The following is a 26,340-nucleotide window of genomic DNA, read 5'->3' on the forward strand; positions in this document are numbered from 1 at the left end:
CCCTCCATGACTTCCATCAGACGTTTCATTGCTCTACAACGGTACAATGTACCAACATTCGATGTAAACATTCTCAAATCCATTTCCAGTCGATTTTCCTTTTGGCTTCCATCTCTTTTATCCCGTAAGTCCGATCCAATCCGAGGCTCATTTCGAGGTTTCGTAACTTTATTATTATTCTGTGGGGAGGGGTTGTTGGTCCACCGCCCAACCACTACCTGGAGGACCAAGTAATTTTATTAGGTATTCTTCCTTAGCCTTTGATAAATCAATGCCAAACTACAAGGAAGCAGTCAATTTTCTGTTAGGGTTTTCTTCCCTTAGCCTTTGAAGTCCATCTGCAAAACAGCAGTTTTTTTGCTGGTTTTGGTCCACCCCTGGTATTTCATTTACCCGGTACCCACTGTATCTAGGAGGCATCCCCCTATCCGCCACCTGGGGAGGCAGAGACCAGCAACTCCTATGGGGAATATCCATTTTAAAAGGGATATTTGACAATAGGTCTGATTGGGGATCCTATTTAAATAAAAGAAAACTTTTCTGTCACATCAAAAATTTATTCCGCCATATTGGAACCGCCATTTGGAATCCAACTCCATTTTTTTGAGTGGGAAGGTGGTCCTTTGATACATAACTTCGATACAGAATTTCAAGAAAAAATGAATGTTGAAACACGCATATCGATCTCATACCGGTTCAAAGTTATTCACATTTAAATATACCATAAAATCATTCAAAAATGAAATAAAAGTACATTAAAATCTGACACATCAAACTTTTCAGTACAAAGTGGGTATGTTACTGTGAGTATTAAATAACACTTGAAAATTCAAGTCTTCAAAATTCAATAAAATCTGATTATGTATAGGAATTAATGTTACATTATTGTCGTATTTTTGAACAATTTCTATCTAAATTTGGGAAAGGACCAGTTTCGAGCTTTAAGCCTGTTGTTCCTTCACCAATCATTCGCAGTTGATAATGATATTGTATCATCTATCTATCAATATCCTTGAGTTTTCAATATAATTATGCTTAAAACAAAAATTGTACCTTCAAACCAACCCACCATCTTAGCAAGGTGGTATGTGTTGTGACTTTTGATAACTTCTTCTAGCTGCGGAGTCAAGAATCGTGTTCCGAACTTTCTCCTCTTTTACCTTTCGTTGACTTCCAATCTTTTCATTAGATTCTTCAATATTAGATTCGCCTACTGGAAAACTAAGGAATAATGACAAACTTTGAATTAATCTGTTTTTACAACACTTTCATTTTGTTCGATTATTCACGTCTTCCATCAATTAATTGAACATTTTATTGTCATTCTAGAATTCGAACAAAAAGCTCCTGATAATAGCACAAAAATTTACGTCGGGAGTTTGAATACAAAACTGAAGAGGTGCGTACCATAATAATCTTGAAGGCCTAATAATATTCATAGATTCTATTGGTCACCAGATAATCTATTTTCCATGTTCTATGATCAAGTTTATTGGTATACGACTTAGACCAGTTATAGAATAGACACGCTTGGAAGTCTAGCATCTGAAGCCAACATCTACTACCATATCGCCCCATCGTGACGTCAGCATCGGATAGGAAACTTTCAGATTGGGTCTATTATTTCAGATGGAAGTCAATTATCATTTATAAAAATGGTAAACTCTCGCTGCACTCCCGCTGAAATAGACACAATTTGCTATGGAAAACAATGTAAACAAACTCTACAGAAAAGTTTTCTATCTGATGCGACGTCACAATGGGGCGATATGACAGTATAGTGAGGTCCACGTTATAATGGCAGTGGATAAAGATAGAAAAATAGCGATGCTGATACTCTGAATTAATTAATTATATTTCTACACCGTTGAAAACATGATTGGCATCGTTTTGGACCTAGAAATGGATAGTACCACCGGCTTTGTCGAATGATAGACAAGGATAGCAAAACCAAAGTTGATCAAATACTGTCATTATAACGTGGACCTCACTATAGATGTTGACTTCATCGACTTTCAGTATGAATATACAAAAGGGCTTGTCTATTCTATAACTGGTCTAAGGTATACAAGTATTTTCATGGGAATTTACACTCCAGAGTATAATATTATTGTTCTAGGATAATTTCTATTTATTATGTGATTATATGTCAGCAGTTGTAAGAAGTATGTCAAAACTCTATTATAAATTAAGAAGAGGAGGAATGCATATCACACCTAGACCGGAGACTCTCCTGGTGACAAATGATTTTGTCGGAGAAGGCTTAGTTGTTGAAATTGTGCTAGGCCCTGAGGACTGCCTATTTGAATGAAAATAATATCAAAAGTATTATAAAAACATCTTTACATGAATAATCAAACAATAAATCTGTCTTTAAGAGACCAACACATGTCTTTAAGAGATCAAATACTAATGTCTTAAAGAGACCAAATTTACGGGGGCACATCTGATATTTTAGTGGGGGGTATCAAGTACTTATCTGAGATCTGTCATCCTCGAGTCCGGTGTCCAAAGGATGATTGATTACGGTGAAGGGTGATGGCATCGGGTTAATATCACCGGATATTTCGGTCGGAAAATTCGACAACCCTCGTTTGACAGTAAGGCATATTCACAGCTCAATCCTTGAATGAGTATTCGAGAATACACAAACACAAAAAACCTGCAACACAAGTCACAACTACTTAGTAACGCTAGAATAAATAACATACTTAATTTGTATTCATTAGATGATTTCTCATGAAATCATCTAATGAATACAATACATACATACAATTCATATTAGAAATAGAACTAAAAATTTTCAATTTTCAAAGTTTCCAAATAATCTGATGAGTTAAATAGATGTTAAATGATATCCTTTAAATGATGTTATAACTACATTTTGGCACCAATAAAATTCATTCATTGAAATTGATTATAAGGTTATCACGTACACCCTGAGTACCTTCAGAGGTAGGTGATTGATACCCAGGTGTTACTCCTGAATGACTTAGCTCAGTCGTAATGTGGGCGGGGAAAGGAGGCAAGTCGAAATTCCTCTTCTTGCTTCTTTGTACCTTAGCTGGTGTAAACAGCACCTCCTGGTGCTTCTGACGACATGAAGGTCGCTCTCTACTCTGATGACACCACTTCGAGGTAATTTTGTATTGGCCTTATGGCCTCACTTCCACTGCAGTATAGTAGGAAGAGGAAGGATAGATGAGAGGGACGGCGTTCAACAGGCCGCTGTGCCCGGAGAGGATAGACGGTAAGGGATGGCAGCCAATGGGCTGCTGTGCCCTGGGAGGATGGAAGAATAGGGACGGCAGCCAACGGGCCGCTGTGCCCTGGGAGAATGGAAGGATAGGGACGGCAGCCAATGGGCCGCTGTGCCCTGGGAGGATGGGTGGAAAGGGATGGCAGCCAACGGGCCGCTGTGCCCTGGGAGGATGGATGGATAGGGATGGCAGCCAACGGGCCGCTGTGCCCTGGGAGGATGGAAGGATAGGGACGGCAGCCAACAGGACGCTGTGCCCTGGAGGATGGGTGGAAAGGGACGGTAGCCAACGGGCCGCTGTGCCCTGGGAGGATGAGAGGAGAGGGACATACGTCAGCCAATGGGCTGCTGTATCAGGAGAAGAGGACAGGGACGTACAGCAGCCAACAGGCTGCTGTACAAGGAGCAGGAAGGTTGGGAGCAGAATGCTGCGGTCTGGGGCTCGTCCGGCGTTTGAATACTCCCCTAAAGTAGAGGGGATGGAGTTGCGCCGCCGCCAGAGGCAGTTAGAATCATCTTGATGCACAGAAGATGGTGCACCATTGGTACCCTCCTTATCTCCACGGTCAGCTAGCTTGCTGATAGCCGAGCGTCTTTCAATAATATTATTAATTATTTTCTTGTCACAATTTTACTTTTTGACACCCCACTCCTACTTGTGGGGGGGGGGGTGGATCAGAGCCATCTATGGCACCACCTCAAAAGGCTTGGCTTGAGCCAGCTAGACATCACCTTCAGAGGTGTACGCCGCTCAGGCATCACCTTTAGAGGTGTATGCCACTCACTATGAGCATCATCTATACCTGGTCAACAGGCACATATTTACACCGTCCATCTGGTAACCGGACTCTTATATGTAGCCTGCCAGCCCGTTTGCGCTTACCTGGTGTTGAGACTTGGTTGCACATGACTAGACACATATTTTTAGATGGGCCTGGTCTGGGATCCTGTGGGACTATCTCTTCGACAGTCTAAGGCTGTGTCAACTTTTCCACCTCCATGTCAGTCAATGGTGGCATTGAATCTTTCCTTACCACCTTCCTGTTTGTTGGGCGTGGCGGAAGTGTTGTATTGTCTTCACAGAATGATTTCCCCCCTTGGGTTATCCTCTTTGTGTTGACCATGAGGCTAACATCTGACTTGCCATGAGATGGCATTCGTTCCATCCTAACTTTCACAACTTTCTGAGAGTTCGAAGTCTTTGCTCTGACAGTTGAAGCATGAATCGTGGCCTGTCGTTCAGAGTTGTTTATTCCATCACAGTGATCAACTATGTCATCCCAGGATGCTTGTCTTGGAATATATGACAACTCTGCCTTTCAATCAATCAAGGCATTGGGTTTGACTCTGTTCAAACCAGCCTGCTTGAACATCCTTCTGTTGCGACTCTTGTTGTCTGGAGATTTGGAGTCTACAGCCGCTATTGTTGGGACTGATGTTGGCTTAGTCCTCAATAAGAGCAATCGTGACATAATTCGCTGAATTGAAGGATTCAATTGGGGAGGATCCCACTCCACCTCTCTCGTAAATGTGTGAATATTCACTTTGTTTTCACACATAAACTCCATGCCTAATAGCAACTCTTGTCCAAGTCCTTCCATTATAGACGCTGCTAGTGGAACTGTGATTTGTTCCATAGTTACATTAGTTGTCAGCTTCCCATTTAATGGGGTAGATCGTCCATCAGCTAATATCGCGTGGTGATGAGTTGGTATCTTCCTTATCATCCCTATTTTTCGGATCACTTCATAAACCTCGCTACTCATATAATTAGCTTCAGCACCAGTATCTAGCAATGCCCGACACTTTTTACCACCGATTGTCACGGTAATGAATAGTCTGTTGTCCCTTGATGACTCTTCAATTACAGGAATCCTGTGTGCTGTTCACATCACTGCTGTCTTATTTGGAGTTTTATTCTCCTTCTGCATATCACAGACACATTCCAGTGCTCTCTTTCCGCACCTTTTACATGGTGGGATATCGGAACAGTGTGATCTCCAGTGCCCCGGTCTCTTGTATTGCCCACACATGGGTTCAGACTCACTAAGTGATGGTCTGTTACTAGTAGGGTTATAACTGTCTCAACCTTGAGCCTTGTAATCTTTTTCGTGTCCTCAGTCATGTGAACTCTCGAATTCTGTCTAATCTGTTTCTCCTCTGCTTTGATTTGTTCATACTCCCTCGCGAATTTTTCTAATTCGTTGATACTATAAACATCTGATTGCCGAATATAACTTACAATTTGTACTGTGGGAGGAGATTCTTATACACTCTCTGTAATTTATTTTTGTCTGTGGAACTTCCTCGACGCCTCATCAGTGTCAGTACATCTTCAAGAAATTCGTCAAATGACTCACCTTCTCTTGCTTCCTCGTGTGGATTAGATTCTCGAGGTCCTCCTCATAAGTAAGTGGATTGTAGCGTGATCTGAAATCTGTCACAAAATTGTCCCATGATCTCCACTGGTCACGACGATTACGCATCCATAGGGTATCTTTACCAACTAGTAATTCAGGAAGGGCAACTAGTAGTTGGTTGCCAGTAAGCCCATAGGCTTGTTGTACTTCGTCCAGCCTTTCTAGGAAGCTGGAAGCATCTGATTGGCCATCAAAAGACAGTCCCCAGCTTCTTAATTTGTCACATACCGCCCCTGGTTCCATGAGAGGGTTTGTGTGAATATTGGTTCTAACCTCAGTATGAATACCTGTCACCGAGTGTTTAGTTTCCCCACTGCTTCCGCTCATTATGCCAGGTCTTGGGCTGGGATAACGTACTGCCATCTTCTTATGTTGTTCTACTAACAACCTTCTCAGCTCAGCAAGTGTTCCAGATGACACTATGCCCCAATCTTGTAAAAGATTGAATGCTTTATCCTTTTTCAATCTACAGGGTGATTCTTAATTATGGTAAAATAATTTTATACGTGATAGTAGAGGTAAAAATAAGAAAAAAATTCTTATAAACATAATTATATCCATAAACGCTTCATTAGCGAGCTTTTCAGAGTGAAAGTTTTCGTCCGGAATTCAGTTCCTCTGGTGAAATACACCGATGCTGAATTGCTTGGGGATTAGTTTTTAAAAAACGTATGCTGGATTCATATGGATAAATATCTGAAAAATTGAATGAAATTAGTCTGGAAGCTGTAGTGTGAGTAGTTTTTGAGAAAAAACTTGAAATATGCAAAAAATCTAAGTAGAAAAACACAGACTACTATGTTTGATGCCCTTTAATGACCAGTAAACAAATAATTTTTCGCGATAAAAATTGTAGAGAATTTGATTCTAAAAAGAATCATGTAAGCTGTGTAAACTTAATTTGAATAGAAGTTGAATAAAATGTATTTTCATGTAGTACATTACACCACAAAAATTTGCTGTTTTATGAGGAGAGAACTAATTACTCATAAGTTGTAGCTGATTGCAAATAAAATATTCGGTTTTTTATGAAAAGTCTTATTTTTATATGAAAGTAACATATTATCTAAATGACATTAAACTTATACCAAAAGACTAAAGATGATGTTCAAAGTGACCTCCATTGTTCTGAATGCATATGTTCAGACATCTTCTCATCGGTTGTCAGACCCATTCAAATATTCCAGGAGTTTGCTTTATCATTTCTATTCCATTCAAAATACTTATTCGAAGTTCTTCAAGGTATCAATCGGAGTAGTCTATTGTATACTAAGGTTTTCAAGTGTCCCCAAAGATGAAATCCAAATGATCTAAGTCTGGTGACCTAGCTGGCCATAGTACTGGCCCACCTCGGCCTATCCATTGATTTGGAAAGCTGTGATTCAGGTGTCCACGAACAGCAACACTGAAGTGTGCTGGAGCTCCATCATGCATAAACCAAATGTTCTGGCGCAACTGAAGAGGTACATCTTCAAGTAAGATAAGTAGCTCCTCTCTCAAAAAGTTTAAGTAGATTATGCCATTAAGCCTTGGAGGAAGCTCGAACAGAAGTAGATGATCTCCTATGATTCCTGCCCAAATGTTTACTGAAAACTGATGTTGTGGACGATTAGGATTGATGACATGAGGATTCTCATCTGCCCAAATTTGTAGGTTGTGGATGTTAACAATAGCTGTTCTCGTCAAGTGTGCCTCGTCGGTAGATGAAACGGTTGTTAACAAGTTTGGGTTAACAATTTACTAAAAACCATTGGCAAATACCAGCACAGGGAATAATGTCTCGTGGCAATAGAGTATGAACTTTCTATAGGTAGTATGGATGTAATTGTTGCTCTTCTAGTATCCTCCAAATGATAGATTGATTGACATTAGACTGCACTGACAATTCTCTCGTGCTCTTCTCTGGATGTTCATAAATTTCATTAAGAACTTGCTCTTCTAACTCAACGTTCATAGTAGATAGGGGTCTGCCAGCATAAATGTGCTCTTTGGATATCAAAGAACCTGTTTCAGACAGACGTGGATGAATAGTGGCAAAAAACCCTGAACTTGGACATACTCGGTTAGGAAAGTTCTCTTGATACAAACGTCTTGCTTCAGTACTATTACAGTAGTGTCCAATTCCATATATTAAATGCATGTCAGCTAATTTGGAGTATGAATAATGTCTAGAATTACATGCCATTTTTTAGAAATTCAACACTCAACTCAAAATCAAAGTGAAATCGTTACAAATAACTCATTAATAGATTAAACAAAAACCACAGCGTGATTACAGTAGGCCTAACTTACAGTTTGTTGTTTTGTTCAACAGTGAGCTAAAATATTTCTGAAAATAATTTTCAGCTTATAAGTTCTTTTAAATATTATCTTATTTAAAACAAAATAAATCAGCTGTTTTGAAACAGCTGCTATTGAAATCCATGTTTTATTTGATGAAAGAAAGAGGTTATTTATTAAAACGGCCAAATAGCTGTTGTTGCTTTTCCTAATGTAAAAATATCTTCCATAGGAGTAAGGCGCTTTCCCCATGAATCAATTATTCCCAAACATTAGTTGTTTTACCAAAGAAAATAGAAAATAGCTTTCGATAAAAATATTGGAGAATATGCATAACAGTTCGTTGATATACACTTGAAACTGTCAGTATACCTCATTAATAGCATCAATGCTTCCCATTCAAATATAGCTGAAACATTGATGTGAATCTTATTATAATTTGTTTATATTAGATCAGATGGAGATAAGATGATAGCTACTGTTTCGATTTCAAAATTATGATTGCCATTTTTGTTTTTTATGCCAGCTGTTATTAGTTTCGATTTCAATTATGTTTGACATTTTCGCTTTTTATACCCGTTGTTATTATTATGTGAAATAAGCTCTCATTAAATGAACTCATAATGAAGCTATAATCTTTTCAAAAGCAGTTTTTCAAATAGTTATGAGATTACGGATAGGGGAGAGATTGGCCTGTAAGATGTAACATCATGTGGTGCTTCTCCAGGCTTTAAAATCATTATGACTTCTGCAAATTTCAATTAATCTGGGACATATCTCAGCCTAAAAGATGTATTTATGAGGAATGTAAACTTCAAGAGAGCCTTCCTAGGAACACTACCTCCGTAAACAAAGTCATAGTGCATTCGTGTGACGTCAGCACAGGTAGGACTCCTACACCAGTAAAAACACTAGCTGATATAGATCAGCTGAAATCAACAAATTTTTATTGGTGTAGGAGCCCTACCTGTGCTGACGTCACATGAATGCACTACGGCTTTGTTTACGGAGGTAGTGCTAGGAAGCTGTTTCAATACATCTCCATTTATGAGATCAAACCCTGGTGCCTCCCTGGTTTTGATGCTACTCTTGATCATATTTTCCACTTCAATAATTGCTTGAAGTCTTTTTAATGCACTTTGTAGCTTTCCATAGGGAGTAGTAGGTACTTTTTTCATTAGTCAGCTCAGTGAGATACTTGGAAAATGTTTCATTTTTTAGATTTTTTATTCCTCTTCTGAGCTGCTGGGATGAATTATTGTTCAGCACAGTCTTCTCTCTTGGATCCCTAGTGTTTTGTCATTTTCGTCTTGCTCTTCTCAACTGTGATAAAATATTTTTTATTTCAGAAGGATAGTTGTTGCCTTGAGTCCTCCTTTTTATTTCTGGTGTACATGCCCAGGCTGCTTGCTGAATGGAGGTCACAAGTTTCTCAATTTCCCCTTCAAGTTGATCTTTACTTATAAAGTGTGCATTGAGATCTATGCTTTCCTCCAGTAAGAGTCTGAATTCAATTTTTCAATTCAATTTATTAAAAACACACAAAACAAGACAAAACAAAATAACAAAGATTTACGAAACAAATAAAACACAATAAAGTGTAACAAATATGAAAAACCATGGGCTTAGTGTTTGGGTGTGTTGGAGAAGAGAAAAAAAAAGAGAGGAAGATACCTAGCCAACTATGGTTTCCCATGTAATAGGCAGGCAAAGAAGAGAAGAGAAGTAATGAGGAAAAAAGGAAGGGAGAAATGGGGGGGAAGGAAGAAAACAGAGGAATAGGTGGTACTCAAAATAAAGCTAAGCGAGTCCACTGAAAAATGAAAAACTAATGAGAAAAAAAATGCTGGAGCAGAAATCTCGAGTCATATATCTAAATGGAAGAAGAAATTACTGTATGTCCAGTTTTTTATATCCAGTTTAATTTTTCCGCTGATCTTATTGGCCATGAGAAAGTGATTTGGGATGAGGTTTATTATTTTAGTACCTATGTAAATTAATTGCCTCCTTATACATTCAATATTAGTGTTATAGGTTACATATTTGTTGGCAGTGGCCCTTAGATTATAATAATCAAGAGTAGAGTTTATTGTGAGAGGAAAATCGGATCTATATTTTATTAAGTACTCAATTACGGTTTTTATGTATAATTGACGTATAGTCATGACCTCAAAATAACTAAAAACCATATCCGTTGGATAGAGCCTGGGTTTGCTTAATATAGTTTTAATTATCAGTTTTTGTGCTACAAATAATTCAGCAATATGACAGTTGAAACAGCCTCCCCAAACAACTATGCCATACTGCAGAATTGACTTGACTAGAGCATGATACATCATTTTCAGGTGGTTCTTATTAAGAATTCTGTTAACTTGGTAAAATTTAAAAGATAAATATCTGATTTTTCTACATATGTATTTAATATGAACATCCCATTTAAGGTTTTCATCAATTATAATTCCCAAATACTTAGTATTATTGACTTTATTAATGGTGGGACAATCACAATTACCCAAGTTTAAATTGCACTGAGAATGGAGTCTCAAATCTTGATTCTCGTTAGGCTGCCCTACTCTATTTGCAGAGAAAGTTATGTAATTAGTTTTTCCAATATTTTAGCAAGGTTGCTGATAAGACTGATCGGTCTATAATTACAGGGATTAGTCGGGTCACCTTGTTTGAATAGAGGTTTAATTTTGGCTGATTTGAGGTGCTCGGGAAAATATCCCTCCTCAAAGCATCTATTAACACTCTTAGAGAAACATCGGTCTGATAGGCACCCAGTGAATTTAAGTTTTGTTGTTGTGGTCACAGTTATGAAGCAGGGTCGCCAACCTTCACAGTACCTTCCCACTACACTGTTACTAAGAGCTTGCCACCGTTTTCAGTTGGTTGCAAATACTCGTTCAGGAATAATGTATTGTTTATCAAAAGTCTGGCGGTCTGTGTGACCGGGTGTTTCCCTGTGAGTTATTTGTGTACCGGTCTGTGTGACTGGGTGTTTCCCTTTGTGTTATTCGCGTACACCGTTTGGTGTAATTAGTAGTTTATTTTTAAATGTACGTTGGTTTTGTCAGTGAATTTTTACTCTAATATTTCTGTAGTGAAGTTATGAAAATATTGAAATGGATTGTCCAGGACATAGTCAATCTTTTGACCCACATGATTCTGATTTTGGTGCTTGTATTCGAAGGCTTCTACATCCTGAAGATGACGAAGAATTTTTGAATTTGTCATCAGGAAGTGAAGTAGACGACTCAGATGAAGATCCGACATGGACTGCTCCTGCTCAAGAGGTTGTGATGAGAGATTATTGTGATGATCAAGGAGAGGAAGATACAAGTGAAGAATCAGAAGATGACAATCTTTTGGAATTAGATGAGCCTATTGCTGATGATAATCGTATTGATGGCTTGCCTGAAGTGTTTGAAGAGAGAATGAGAAAGCAAGACTTCGGACCTCCAAGTGTTTGGTACAGCAATCAACCTCCAACTAATGTTAGGACACCAGCTAGGAATATTGTGCATACTGGTCTTCCAGGAATCAGAGGCCCAGCAAGAGTGTTAGGAAATAAACCAAACAAAGTTCAATTATGGAGACTCCTCTTTGATGACAATATTATGGATAAAATTCTGGTCAACACAAACAAAAAGATTCAAACTGTTCGATCTGGATTAGGAGAGAATACCAATGTTAGTAATTATAGAGACACAACTATTGAGGAAATAAATGCCTTATTTGGTTTGTTGCTTCTTACTTCCATTTTGAAATCAAATGACGAAACAATAGAAAGTGTGTTCTCCAAGGACCTTTTCAGCTGCCCAATATTTTCAGCAACAATGTCAGTCGAACGTTATAAGGTTCTTATCAGCTGTCTAAAGTTTGATAGCATGGAAACTCGTGCTCAGAGAAGACTACAAGACAAAGCAGCCCCGATATCAGAAATATTTTATTTATTCATCAAAAACTGTCAAAGTGTGTACTGCGTCTCCTCTGAAGTGACTATTGATGAAATGCTCATACCATTCCGAGGAAGATGTAGTTTTAAAGTTTACATGCCAAAGAAGCCAAAAAAATATGACATTGAAGTGATGTGCTTGGCTGACAGCAAGACCTCGTATCTGTTGAATGCTTACCTGTATACTGGGAAGGGCAGTGATGGTTTAGGTCTGTCTGAAGAAGAAAAAGAACTCAGTGTACCTACACAATCAGTGATAAGACTCAGTGAACCAATACTCAGGAGTAATAGGAATATTACTGCTGACAATTGGTTCAGTTCAATGGAACTAGTAAAAGAGTTGTCTAAAAGAAATCTCACTTACGTCGGAACTATGAGAAGAAATAAGAGAGAAATCCCATTGGAGTTTCTTCAAAACCCCCACAGACCTGTTGGCTCATCCATTCATGGCTTCAAAAAGGATTGCACCCTTGTCAGCTTTGTCCCCAAGAAAAACAGAGCAGTGGTCTTAGTTTCAAGCATGCACCACACTTCTTCCATTGATACAATAAATAATAAGCCTGAAATAGTTTCGCACTACAACAGAACAAAATGTGGTGTAGACTTACTGGACATGAAGTGTGCTGTGTTTTCTTCAAGCCCCCGTACTAGACCTTGGCCTTTAGCTGTTTTATACAGACTCTTGAATATCAGTAGTGTCAACTCTTTTATCCTTTAAATGAGCTTCAAAGACATTCCTGATATGGCACGGTTTGAATTTATAAAACAATTAGCAAATGAGATGATCATCCCACACCTCCGTTCAAGACTTGCATCAAACGTAAATCTCCCAAAAGAACTGAAATGCACCATACAAAAAGCATTAGGAGAAGAAAATCAAGATCTAGCACAGCAGCAGCAGGGAGAAGTAGCTTGTCACCGAATGGGGAAAAGAAAAACTTGTTCAACCTGTCCTTACCAGAAGAAGAGAAAAACTGCGTATATGTGCATCAAGTGTGAAAAGCCTATCTGTGGTGAATGTAGTCGAAAGGTTTGTTTAGAGTGTTCAAAATAGAGCAAGTAAATTGAAAGAACATTGAATACCAGTTATGAGGAGTAAAAATATAAGGATAATTTACAAGGATTCCATTATGTAAATCATAATGGAAGTATAAATTAGTTTGTACTTGGTCATTTTTTATAATTTTTATGTTTTGAAGATAGCTTACACTTTTGCTTATTAGTTTTTTCCTCTCATGAATGGTTATTAAGTTTTTTCATTATAGTTTTAACAATGGAATCTCCTAAATAATTTGAATAGCATTCTCAATGAAAAAACCTAATATTATAATGTGTGTGTTGTATTGAACGTTTTATCTTTGACAATATCTAATTTAGTAAGAACTTTCAATTTTCATATTTTTTGTAGCTAACATTGATCATATTATTCCTGTTTTGATTTTCATTTCATCAAAAAAAATACTGAACTGGATAAAATTGTTCTATTTAACCGTCTCTTTACATAGAAATGATAGTTGTTTCATAAGACAGAGGAAAAACAGTATAGCCTAAATGTATGTAGAGGTCCCTCAGACCGGGTGTTTCCCTTGGTGTCATAGGTTTCATGTTTCCCCAAGAGTGTTAAAAATGAAAGCGAGAGGTTGAGATATAAAATTGGCTATTTTCTTCAGCGTAATATTACCTAGACCATCAATACCAGGACTGCAGTTGTTCTTTAGATTTTTAATAGTTGCCTCAACTTCAACTGGGCACGTTGGTCTCATAAAAAACGTGTTATCGATCTGTATTGCAGGAAATCGATCACCAGTATTATCAGGGATATTGATAGTTTGAGCTTGTAATTTACCCACATTTGTGAAATAATTGTTTAGGGAGTGAGTATCAAGTTCAGTACTCTTTTCTTTGATACTGGCCTCACCTATAACTTTGTTTATGCACTTCCACAACTTCATGCTGTTGTTATTACAATTTTCAATTTTCCCTTTCATAGTAGACTTCCTTTGCATGATTGATGATCTTATTCAAACCATTACGATAAGCCTTACATTCATTCTTTAAGATATTGTTATTAGGATCTCTTCTGAGTCTAGAATGCATTTTGTCCCGCATGATTATTGATCTTATGATGCCTTCAGATATCCAGGGCTTCAGGGGACGAAGTCTGTTAGGTATTGTGATGAATTTTTTAAATAGACCTCATGAGAAGAGAGAAAAATTGTGATTACCCTTTTAAAATGAGAGAATTTGCTAAAGGAATAGTTAGCGACCGAGCGATAAAGCTTCCTTATCAGTAACTGTATATCAGATAAGAGTACCGTTCTGTACTGAATATTTTCTAAAGAATTATTTAATAAAATCATAATTATTCTGCAAATAAAGCTCGAACCATTTATGAATTACTCATTGAATTTTGAGGTTACACTTTGTTTACTATTGATCAGATGTTTTAAAGCAGCTCAAACACAGCTGACTGATTCAACATATTGTAAAATGTCATGCCAGATTCATGCAAGCTATAATATTATTTCTAAAAAATTAAAAAACTATCAATAAAGGACCAAGAATTTCGAATAAAAAACAAAATGTATGTATTATCGTTAAAATTATTTATTACTTAAAAAATTATATTATAATGTCAAGTATTATTGTAACTAACTAGGTCATAGCATGAACATTATATTATTGATAAAAACAGCAGAAATTAATTATAACAGTCTCAGACATAATAAAAATTGTATAAGAATATTCATTCATTAATTATTATTTCCACTGAACCACATGATGATTGAATCTCTTTGGCAAGTCTAAGGCACTCATAGTGCATAGAAATAGCACCAAAAAGGTGATCGTTTGAAAACAACACATGTTAATCTGTTATCAGACAACAAACCTGCCTTATCATATATGCTAGCACATGTACATTGTATAGGAGGAACTATGTCTAGGAGATTAAGCAGTTTTAAGAATTATATAAATTGAATTATTATCGTAATTAAAGGAATTATATTCTATTGCTTGCCACTGACGTCACGTCTACGTCACAATCGTTCTACCAATGGCAAATTTTCATGCAAATCAATCACACCGGGATTCTCAGAAAGAAAGTTCTAGCCAAGAAGCTGAGAAAGAGACTTCACTTCCCTTTTGAAATCCTCACCGTTCAGACCTCGTTAAAGTTACCAAGACCTATTTGTAAGATTTTCGTTCGATTTTATATATATGTTTTATTTGTGAGCCAATATTTTAGGCTATTCTAATTGTTATTTGTAAATCTATGTTCATCAATCGATAAATCAAAAGTTTAAAGTTAAATTATCCCTTAATTAATTTGGTGAAGGAGATATTAAATTGAAATTCCCCACGTGCTGAGACCGAAGCCTGGACCCGCTGCCGATCAAACGTTTTTGATCTAAAGAAGAAAACCACGACCGCCAAGGAGTTTCACATGGGTTGTAAAATTTAAAGGGGCCCCAATCTACGCTTCGAAAGTATTACAGTGCAGAAAGATATAAAATTTTCTTCGTTAAATTATTGGCCACGCCGACAAGCGCTTATTAGTCATTAGGAGCCTAGAATTTATCTGATTTAGAATTTATAAGAACTTGTAGTTGATTAACTATCCTCCGCTGCAGAACCACGACCTCGAGCATTTTTTCAAGATATTTTATAATTTATTTCACTATTTATTCAAAACTATTAAATTCTATCAATTGTAAAATCCTGTCGAATCATGCATGGTGTCATGCAAGCACAAGAACATTTTTAACTCTTTTGTTAATGCTAAATTATTATCAATCTGTAAATCAAATTCCGAATCTGCACTGTGTGATCATATATTTTATTATAATATATTTCAATTTTGTTAATTCGTCTTCTGAGTTCGATTATTTCTTAAGCCTGTCAATTATTGTGTCTGATACGTTCTACATTATCAAGAACCGATCGAATACGATCATTGAAATAATTGAATTAAGCTGGATATTGGAACAGGTCTAAGTGGATGTAGTGAGTGGGGTCAGATCGAGATATTTATTCTTTGTCCTTACCTGCTCATATATCAGCTTTTATCTGTTACCAACCTCGACTTAGGAGCGAATACATCAACTGTACAGCAGATGCAGCCGGAGATCATATAATTTCCTACAATAGAGCTTAAAACCCGACAAGACTCTGTTCTCGAAATATATTCCGAACGATATCTGGTCCTTGCACCCTATCTTAATCTTCGGAACTTATTAGAGACGCAGTCCCGTAAATTATCTACATCGGGATTTTTGCTTGACCTGTATGATCTTGTATGTTGTTTCATCACATTTTAAGGTATCCGTATTCAGTGTTTAGCGATCGCTACACTACTTATAAAAATTTCATCAGCATACAATCTGTCATAAGAAGAATCAAGGGTGTGCGAGTGTTTAGGCCTCCCATGATTCCGACAATTGTATTGAATCTTGTAGTGAACCAATCAGTCTGGTGTATATTTAGCGTCCACGCACGCAGTTATAAAATTTATAACCTGGACACTGGTGACTCAGTGCAAGATTCACTCTACGTATGTGAGGCGTGTAAAAAACCGCTTTACATGATTTGCCGGCCCAACGTGAGGCATTTAGATACAGCACTACATGATTTGGCCAGTGATGTGGGACTATTTACATTCCACATCTGATTCTTTATATGTGTATCAACTTATCCTTGGAGGTGAGAGTGACTCCCCCAGGAAAAGCTTTACAGTATCACTTTTACCTTCTTGCATTGATTGATGAGACTGGTCAAACGATCGACAAATTTATCCATAATAGTGTCAATGCTTCCATTCACGGTATAGATTTCTCCCCAATCTTCATTCCTTATGCGTTCCAATAGTGCATGATAGTTAGTTTTAGTTATAAGAATAAGAATAAGAATAAGAAAAAGAATAAGAATGCTTTTATTCCTTTGAGCACATAAAAATGGCAATTGGAAACGTCAATACAATATAATACTAATTATAATTAAAATACATTGGTAAAAATACAATTACTATAAAATAACTTGGAAACACATGTGTAAAATTAAGTGATTTTATATAATCATACACAGAATAAGGAACATCAATTTTATATCTGTTTCTTGTACTATAACACTGTGCACTTCATCTCTGCAAAGGAAACTGTCTATTTTCCTCTTCACACTCATTAGAAGCCTAAATGCTACCATGCTATATACTGTCATAATTTTCTCCTTAATGAAGAGAGGCTTGCAATGTTCAAGATAAGCGGCACCAGAGATTATCCTGATAGCTTTCTTTTGCAAAAGGAGTACCTTTTGGACATCTGGGGCACATCCTCACAGTTCCAGACCGTAAACAAAGACACTTTGAAAAAACGCAAAGTAACATGACCTCAGATACTTTTTGGGGACTGATTCCCTTAGACTACGAAGCAAGTATGTGGATCTAGAGAGTTTAGAGCATACACTATGTGCATATCTATGTGCTCACTCCAAGAAAGCTTTCGGTCAAGTGTGAGACCAAGAAGCCTGCCACTTCCTGCACCCTCAGCGACCTCAGTGATTTGTCTCATTGCAAGCACCAACAACTGAGTTTTATCTCTATTCAGAAGCAAACCATTTGCACAGAACCACACTGCAGCCTCATCCTGACACTTGATCATTTTCTGCTGGAAAGCATTCAAGTCCCTATCCACAGTTACCATGGATGAGTCATCAGCATAACAGACGACTTTAGAACCAATACTGTACTCAATATCGTTCATCATGATTATAAAGAGTAGATGCCCAAGAATGGATCCTTGAGGAACTCCATGAGGAACAGATAGAGGACTTGAGAGACTGGAGTTCACACACACAGTCTGACTTCTATCTCTCAAATATGATTGAAGAAATTCTAGAGCCTTGTTACGTACACCAAGATGATGGAGTTTTTCCGCTAAGATATTATGATCAACAACATCAAAAGCTCGACTCAGATCGAAAAGTACAACACCTGTGTAGTTTTTACTGTCAAATTTTTTTTCAACTTCTATTTCTCTCAAGGAACTCGTACAATTGATTAGCAACAGCATATTCCAATATCTTACTGAAAATAGGTGGGATGGATATGGGTCTGGAATTTTTGGGTGAATTTTTGCAACCTTTTTTATGAATAGGCACTGTTCTGGAATGCTTGAGTATCCGTGGAAAAACGGACTCTATAATGCAGGCATTGAAACAAAAAGTTAATGGTTCCAAAATAACATTTATGACAGTTTTTATCATAGAGCTGGAATGATCATAAATATCTTTACTGATAGATGACCTAATTTTGGATACTATATCTGCAATTTCTTTAGATGACAATTCCCTCAGACCAAACTCAAACTTGGATCCGGGAGAAGACGCTAAAAGCTCCTCAGCTGACACATTAGCTGGTTCAATTGCTTCCCGCATTTCAGAGACAGTATTTACAAAGAAATTATTGAAGTCTTCGGCGGAAACCAATGTTGAATTTGACAGAGGTGGTTTGGAACTTTTTCTAATTATTTTCCAAGCAGCTACACATTTTTTTTGGCTGATTCAATGAAGTTGGCATTGCATTTTAGTTGTGTCATCTTCAACTCATATTTGTACAGTCTTTTTAATTTATTATACGTTAATCTGGCTGAGTCTGTTCTGTCTTTTTTAAATTTGTCATATGCAATCAGCACATAACATCTCAAACTTTCCATAGCAGGTGAAGAAAGGTAAGATTTCTTTCTTTTTAAATTATTAGATCTCAGACTAGAATTAACAAATGGGAAAGACTGTAGGAACAATTCCTGAAATCTGTCAAAAAATGCATTGAAGTTTTCCTCAGCGTTTCCGTATGTAATAATTTTGGACCAGTCAACTGAACTCAATCGCGAGCAGAAGCTTTCAAGTCCAGACAAAGTAATTGGTCTCAATTTCCGTTTATGAGGAATATTAAAGGGTTGTTCATGTGGATACATCAAGAAATCCGATTTCAGATGAAAACACACTGCATCATGATCACCCAAAGCAACTGGTTCCACCTTCACCGAAAAAGATTCCGAGCTCAAGTCTGTCGCAATGCTGTCCAATGCTGAGTCAAGTCTAGTAGACTCAAAATTTGTGAGAGTTAGGTTAATACACTTCAAGAGATTAATCAAGTCAGACGTTTCAGAGTTTGCAGACAAAACATTCACATTAAAATCCCCTCCTACTATAAAATTATATCTATTTTTATATTTAACTCTCAAATATACAATAAGTTTTTCTAAAGCTTCAAGGAAGAGATTCAGATTGCCTCTCGGTGATCTATAAATAGCTATTATTATAATATTTAGTTTTTTCATAATTATCCCGGCAAATTCATGATGAATTTCTGAAGAAAGCAGATACAAGTGAAAACTCGTGTATTTTAACCAACTCTAACGTGTTCGCCCTCAACCAATGCTCAGATATACAAAGCACATCAAAATTATGTTTATTGTTCAACATATTGATTTCATTAATTTTGTTCCCAATGCTTTGTACGTTACAAAAGAATAGTGAAAATTATTTTTACTACAGTGACCATCTAAATTGAATTGTTCAGGACCGGGAACTGAGACAAGCCTAAAAAATTCATAGATTGAGAAGAAGCTGACATATTTGAGAAATTTTGATTTGAATGTAGGAGAGGAGTACGAACAGTCACATTGGGAGTCAGGCAAAGAATGTGCCTGACTTATGTAGTTAATGTGTTTATCAATACGTTTATATTACCTTATTGATAGGAACCTTCACCAAGTTCAGTACAACCGCGTAGTGGTCAGTTAAGGTTGTCCTAAATATAACTCCTTTAATGGACATAGAATGGTTGCCTGAATTTTCATAAAAAATGTGGTCAATGAGAGAATTAGTTGTGGTTGTTACTCTGGTATCACCAGTTATGTAAGACTTATAGCCATTACTATTGAAAATATGCAGATAATCTTGAACAGGAACACTAGTTGAATGTGTATTTATATTCATGTCTCCCGCCACACATACATTTATTCCATTAGGAATTTTACTGATTTCATTACTCAGACTATTAAGAAAATTATCAATATTTTGATTACTTGGTGATCTATAAACCCCAATCACCTTCACAATAAAATCATCAATTCTTAAGTCATTTATGCAATCTTTTATGTACATGCATAATCCATCACATTTATTCTGTTTAGTGTACTTATTTATTGCCGTATATCCAGGAATGTTGAAAATGAACGGCATATCTGCAGTCAACCAGGTCTCAGTTAATATTATAATGTGAATATCAGTTTTCAATTCATTGAGGCAGCAAATAAACTGATCGAAATTAGCATTCGAACTACGTATATTCATAGACTAACTCAGCATCTTTCATTGAAACACTCAGCATCTTTATTTCTGTCCTCGTGAAGTGATAGTTCAAATAGTCGTCGATTACATCTGTCTCATTTTCTGTTTCTAAAATATTAAGAACATCTTCGACACTGAAGACACATCTTCGACACAGCATCATCTACCAGACTGGTTGTTAAATACCTGAAAGTTTCAGTGTGTCTAGACAAGGCAACAATCGCATGGGGCATGCTGTTATAGATTTCATTCTCCTTGTACTTAATTCTGATTAGAACAACATTTTTATGAGTTAGCCCTTGTGCTTCGTGGATTGTGTGAAGTGCAACATCCTCTCTCCACTTCATAGTATCACCCACCATAAGTTTTTCCTCTTGGGTGAATGTTAATATCAAAGTGTCGGGTTGTATCAGATGGTATTCCCCATTTCTGTAAGTAGGCAGAATTGAGATAGCTCTTTCATTAAGCGTCGTAATATTTTCATAGACAGTGGGAAGGACAAAACAAACATCGATAGGACATCTACGAGTTACCGTTTGTTTTGTAAAAGGTTCGCAGAATTCTGAAATTTTATGCCATCTTGTGGCATAATTACTTCTCTCAATGTAGGGTATTTGGTTTGCGTCACCAACTACAATTATTTCTGAGGCCTTACTCAAGTTAGCAATAAAACCGATGTAACCCGCATGCATAAGTAGAGCTTCATCAATAAAAACTCTATTGTATGTTTTATTCTGATTATGATTTATTATATATGAGCCAACTGTCCTGTAATCAAGCTTAAGACGATCACAATGTTTTCGACCATACCTTTCAATGACAGTTTCACGGATTGCTTTAACACCTGCCCGTGTTTGAGTGAGTACTAGATCCTGGCCAGGCTCATGATGCGAGACTATAAAGTAAGATTTACCACAGCCGGGAACACCGTCATACCATTTTATTTTAGGAAGTTTACACTCATGAAGAGTTATTCTATTTATAGTTTTTATTAATTCGCTATTCAGCATAAGTGTAGTATTACGTGTGACTAAAACATATCGTTCTTTAGTAGAGAATTTTAAAGTATCCTCTTGAAATTCTACGTAACTTCCACCCTGCTCCAAGCAATAACCCATTCGGTATTTAGAGTTTGTTTTGAATAGGAATCTTTTCAAATTATTATCATAGATGTTCATATTGGTTTTCAGGACGCTTATTAGATCATCACCTGATATTGACATGTTTCTATGCGTGACCCTAAGAAGAATATTTTTATATATTTTAGCATTTTCGTTATCAGTGTTTTGAAGTAGGGTCCGTAATTCAATCATAAAGTTTATGAATGCTTCACGTTTATTATTACCTTAAAAGAATCCCACAGGGTACTCAACTCCCGGACTATCAGACAGCTTGGGTCTATTAAGAAAATCAATTTCACAATAACCTCGATAATAAAAAATAAACTTCAAATCTCTAGCTACTCAAGAGTTCAGTGGCAGGAATATCAAAATAAGTTTCACCCAGATTGTTAAAATAATCAATTCCTATAATCAAAGGGTAATTGAATTTACTCCAATCATTTATTCTATTCAAAAGATCAAGTACCCCATTTTCACCATAATTTAATATGAAAATAGGAATGTTCTTATCAGAAAACAAAACTCTTATATAATTAGAATCCAGTAACACATTCAGGTGATTCCATTCTTCAAGAGAGAAATACTTTTTATTTCTAAGCAGACAGAGACCTTTGGATGTTTTAATAATATTTCCTATTTTTGTAAAAGATATCATAACATCAACCCTCTCACCAAAATTATAAACCAGACTTATCTTACTCTTATCAGTATTAGTTGTTATGTAGAAACTATCAATTTTGTTAAGGATGGAATTTAAAGTAATCATTTTGTGTTGGGTTGATTGCTTGATTTTACTATCACTATTATTTTTATTTATCCTCAGTATATTGAATATTTTTCTTTCAGATTCCATAATCAGTTCTATCAATTATTTGTTGTAGCGCTTTTTGATAGGAAGGGCACTCTCTGTCACCTACTTTGTGATCGAAAGCTTTTTTATCATTGCAGCAATTTAAACATGAGGGCTTTTTGTCTCTATTAGGGCACTCTTTAACATCATGTCCTGTAGTGGAACAGTGAGCACAGGTGTTTTGTGCTTGAGTGCAATGCTTACTGATATGTCCAATTTTTTGGCACTTGAAGCAACGAGAGACGGCAACATAGTCTCCAACTCGGCATACCCTCCAATCAATACCAATCCGCGATTTGTTAATAAATTCTTTTCTCAATTCACCAGTGCACTCCACTACCCAGTGCACGGGGTTTTTGTTTTTCGGTCCTATTTTAAAAATCGGCCTGAAGTTTTTCAAGAAATTCTCCCTACTCAATGACGATGACTCCTGTTTGTTCAATTGTTTCCTGTTTGTGTATCTATTGCAGAGATTGTTCATCTATTGGAGATGGTTCTCATTCTATTACACTCTCGCTTGATGTGAGTATTATTGGTGAGTGATCTGATGTCAAGTCACAGCTGTCTTTAATTTTGATGTTGTTTGTGGAGAAGTCCTAGATGATGAAAAAGTCTATCAGATCTGGAATTTCTCCTAAGTCTGTTGGCCAGTATGTTGGGTTTCCAGACTTTCCAGTTGATATTGCTCCACATTTGAGTTGCTGGATTGCACTGAACAGTTCTTGACCCTTTGTAGTAGTTATCTTGAAGCACCAATGGGTATTTCTAGCATTGAAGTCTCCTCCTACGTTGGTTGAACCTTCTTCCAAGATGTTTGAAGAATTCTACGTAGTCTTGTTGTTTCAGTGCAAGTCTTTGATATATTGCTGCTTCCTTCGAGCTCCAGTGATATAATAGAAGCTTCAATTTCATCTGTTTGGTATTCCTTTTCTTCAGTGTGTTGAATTGTTCCTCTCACAATTACTGCATTACCTCCCCTTGCTGAATTATATGGATGTGTAGTATGGAATGTTCCATAGCCTCTAATTTTGAGATAGGATTGATTTGTCATATGTGTTTCTGGAATAAGGCAGATGTCTATTTTTTTGTTATGGAGTACTAATTATAGTTCTTGCTTCTTCTGAAGGATGCCATTGGCATTCCATGCCATGATTTTCAGTGTGTGGTTCATTGCTTCCTTCTGCTTCCAGCCGGGCTGGTGCTGCTTTGCAATTTCTGTAACCTTTTTTCAAAGGAGGATAATAGTGCTTCTTGCTTTTCCAGCTTGGTTGATATCAGCTGTGAAGTTTGTAGCACTCCGTCCTCTTGATTATTCTTCTTCATCTTTCTTATTGAGACATTTTTGTAGTATCAGCATATGATAAGGGTTTATCTAATTCTGACAATCTCGTAGTTTCCATTTCAGTGGGGAAGAAACAGGTATGGGTTGAGTTGAATGCTCCTTGCGCGAATCCACTTGCTTGATTGGTCCTGAATGAGACTTCATATTTTTGCTTCGCATCTTCTTCAGTTCAACATCCACCTACGATAGCTTGCTGGATGATTCTCACCAGAATGAATAAATTTCGGCTCCTCTCCAGCTGCCTTTGTGCAATCCTTGGAGCTGTGTTTACCAGCACATTTGACAACGAGACTCTTTAAAGCAATATTTTTGGGTGTGTCTATATGCTTCGTATCTTTAGCATTGAGCAATGAGCTTTGATTTCTTCATTGCCTCTATTTCCACCTTGCATCCCATTATGATGGTGTTTTTGTGAATTTCATTTACATCTTCTCCTGCGTCAAACTCAAGCATGAACATATCTAGTGGCTCTTTAGTTCTCCATTTAAGCTTTATGCTTGCGTTCAGAATTTTGAACCCTTTATCTTCGAGGTCCTCCACAATATTTTCTGATTCACATGAGTGATGTCACTTCTTAGCCATAACTCTGATTGGCCTTGATTGCTTGTTCTCATAAGAATGCCAAGAAAACTTCTCTTCATTCAACTCCTTCTTGAGCAATCTACAATCCTCCTCATTTTTCAAGTTAATTTTGAAACTGTCTACTCCAAGTAGTTTCACACTGAAATTACAACTTAGCAGTAGCTTGACTAACTTTTCATGGAAGTTACTGTATGATCTGATACCATTCACTATTACTGATGGTAATAGGGGACTCTTTCTGACTTTGTGTTGCAGTACTGACTCACCCCTATTATAGTTGGTTGTTTTTCCTTCTGATGGAGGGGTGAGCGAAGTATTCAGCTTCCTCTTCTTAGATCTCCCATTTTTCACTCTCACCCATTCCGTCTCCTTGGCAAGTTCCTCCTCCTCATCTGTGCAGTAATTTGTACTACGCAATGTATTTTAGCTGTATCAGATTTTTCACTCCTCAGTTGATTTTTCCTTATTGGAGTTGATTGGTATTGATCAGAATTACTACTCTTTACAACTTTCAAATTGTTGGAAGATGCAGGGACCGAGTTGATGTTACCACTCTCCAACTGACACAGCTTAATTTGAAGTTTCACCAGTTTCTTTTCAAACATGTTGTTTTCTCTTTCTGCTGCCCACATCCTATTATCAGCTTCTTTCAATGCATTATACAGTATTAAATTTGCTCTGCAGGAGTTTTAAGCTGGTCTGGTTGGATGAATTTTTCTGGAGATGAATCTCCTTCATTCATGGTGATTGATGGTGGAGGTACGGGACTAGGTGCCACCCCGACTACTTGACACCCCGGCTACTTGTCCCCTTTTAAAAACCGGTTTTTAGGGGACAAGTAGACGTGAGCCATACCCGTCCAGTTGTATCCTTTCTGAGGAGGTGACAACTAATCGGGGGGACACCCTGTCGTGAGGGTGCGAGGTGTCAAGTTTTCGTTTACAGTCGGGACTAGTTGACACCTCCGGTCCAGTAGGTGTCAAGTAGTCGAGGGGACAACTTGACGGCAGTGGCATAATTTTACGAGGGCACAAGTAGTCGTCTATGGTCATGACAACCTATCCCCTCGACTCCACTCCACAAGAAATCACCATTCCGGCTGGTTCTTCATTTGAAAGTTGGAAAATGAAGCCAAACTATCAAGTTCTATATAAAAAGGCATTAAGATTCCTAATTTTGTATTTTCAACATCATGTCTTTGTGAGTAAGCCTTTTCAACCATGTTGCAATCAAGAATAAGTATAGAAACAGACTGGATGTTGATAGAGCCTCAAAATAATTGTCTAGCATTAGTGACAAGTTATTTGTTTGACAATTTATAAGTTATAAGATTGACAAGTTATTTATAACTGGTGAACAAGTTATAAAATTTGTTTGAACAGTGTCTGTGAGTGTAGAAGACACAGACACAACTTGAAGATTCTCATTGACCTTCTTATGGTCTGATTGCAATCTGAGCGCAAGTGTGTATAAGTAATAATTATTTATCCTCATATCAATTATCAGACTTCATGTAATACCTCAGTTGATAACCAGACTGATAGCTTCATCTGCCATATCATCGATGAATGAAAATTTGACTCTCCTATCATTAGGCTCAATTTACTCGTAAACGGTGCTTCTGACGGGAAAATATTACTGAGCAAAATGTGTTTAGAATTGTGTTCTACATCAGGTTCAGTCATCGGAAGGGCTTTGAAATTACTTTGTTTTATTATATGAGTATTGATTAACATAATCATGGCTCATCGATTTTAGTTGCTGAGCTGAATCCTCAGTCGTATAACTATAGACCAAGTGCGAGCTTTTGCTCGTATACCGTCGACACAAACTACTTCGGCTTTTTTGTTGTTCGATTTTTTGCCGTTCTTATGAATTCTGTTGAATCAAACATAATGATATTTAACAAGTTGCGCTGAACCTGGTAGAATTCATAGGAGCGGTAAAAATCAATTTCACAGGAATCGATGTGCATGTAACTGGATTTAGAAGATCAATACGATAAGTTAATGTGTTCTATCATAATTTAATAATTAATACAGAAATGTTTAAGGGAAAACGTTGGGCGCAAACCTACTGCCATGGGTAGACAAATAAATTTATGGAAAGCTTGAATAGTGAGTGATCTGGATATCTGTTGTACGTTTTTAGTTCAAGACATAATATGTCTTAAATAATT

The 26,340-nt window shown here is 37.0% G+C and overlaps 1 protein-coding gene across 3 annotated transcripts in view; it reads left to right on the forward strand.

The window, feature by feature from the left end:
- LOC111049630 overlaps window positions 1-26,340 on the forward strand; it is a 311,297-nt gene that overhangs the window by 95,575 nt on the left and 189,382 nt on the right. For all 3 annotated transcript variants that reach the window (XM_039425126.1, XM_039425128.1, XM_039425127.1), the window contains one exon: window positions 1,330-1,399. In XM_039425126.1, coding sequence (XP_039281060.1) covers window positions 1,330-1,399 — 70 coding nt within the window. The remainder of the gene's footprint in view (window positions 1-1,329; window positions 1,400-26,340) is intronic.

This window comes from Nilaparvata lugens, chromosome 3, assembly GCF_014356525.2.
Source record: "Nilaparvata lugens isolate BPH chromosome 3, ASM1435652v1, whole genome shotgun sequence".
Taxonomy (NCBI): domain Eukaryota; kingdom Metazoa; phylum Arthropoda; class Insecta; order Hemiptera; family Delphacidae; genus Nilaparvata; species Nilaparvata lugens.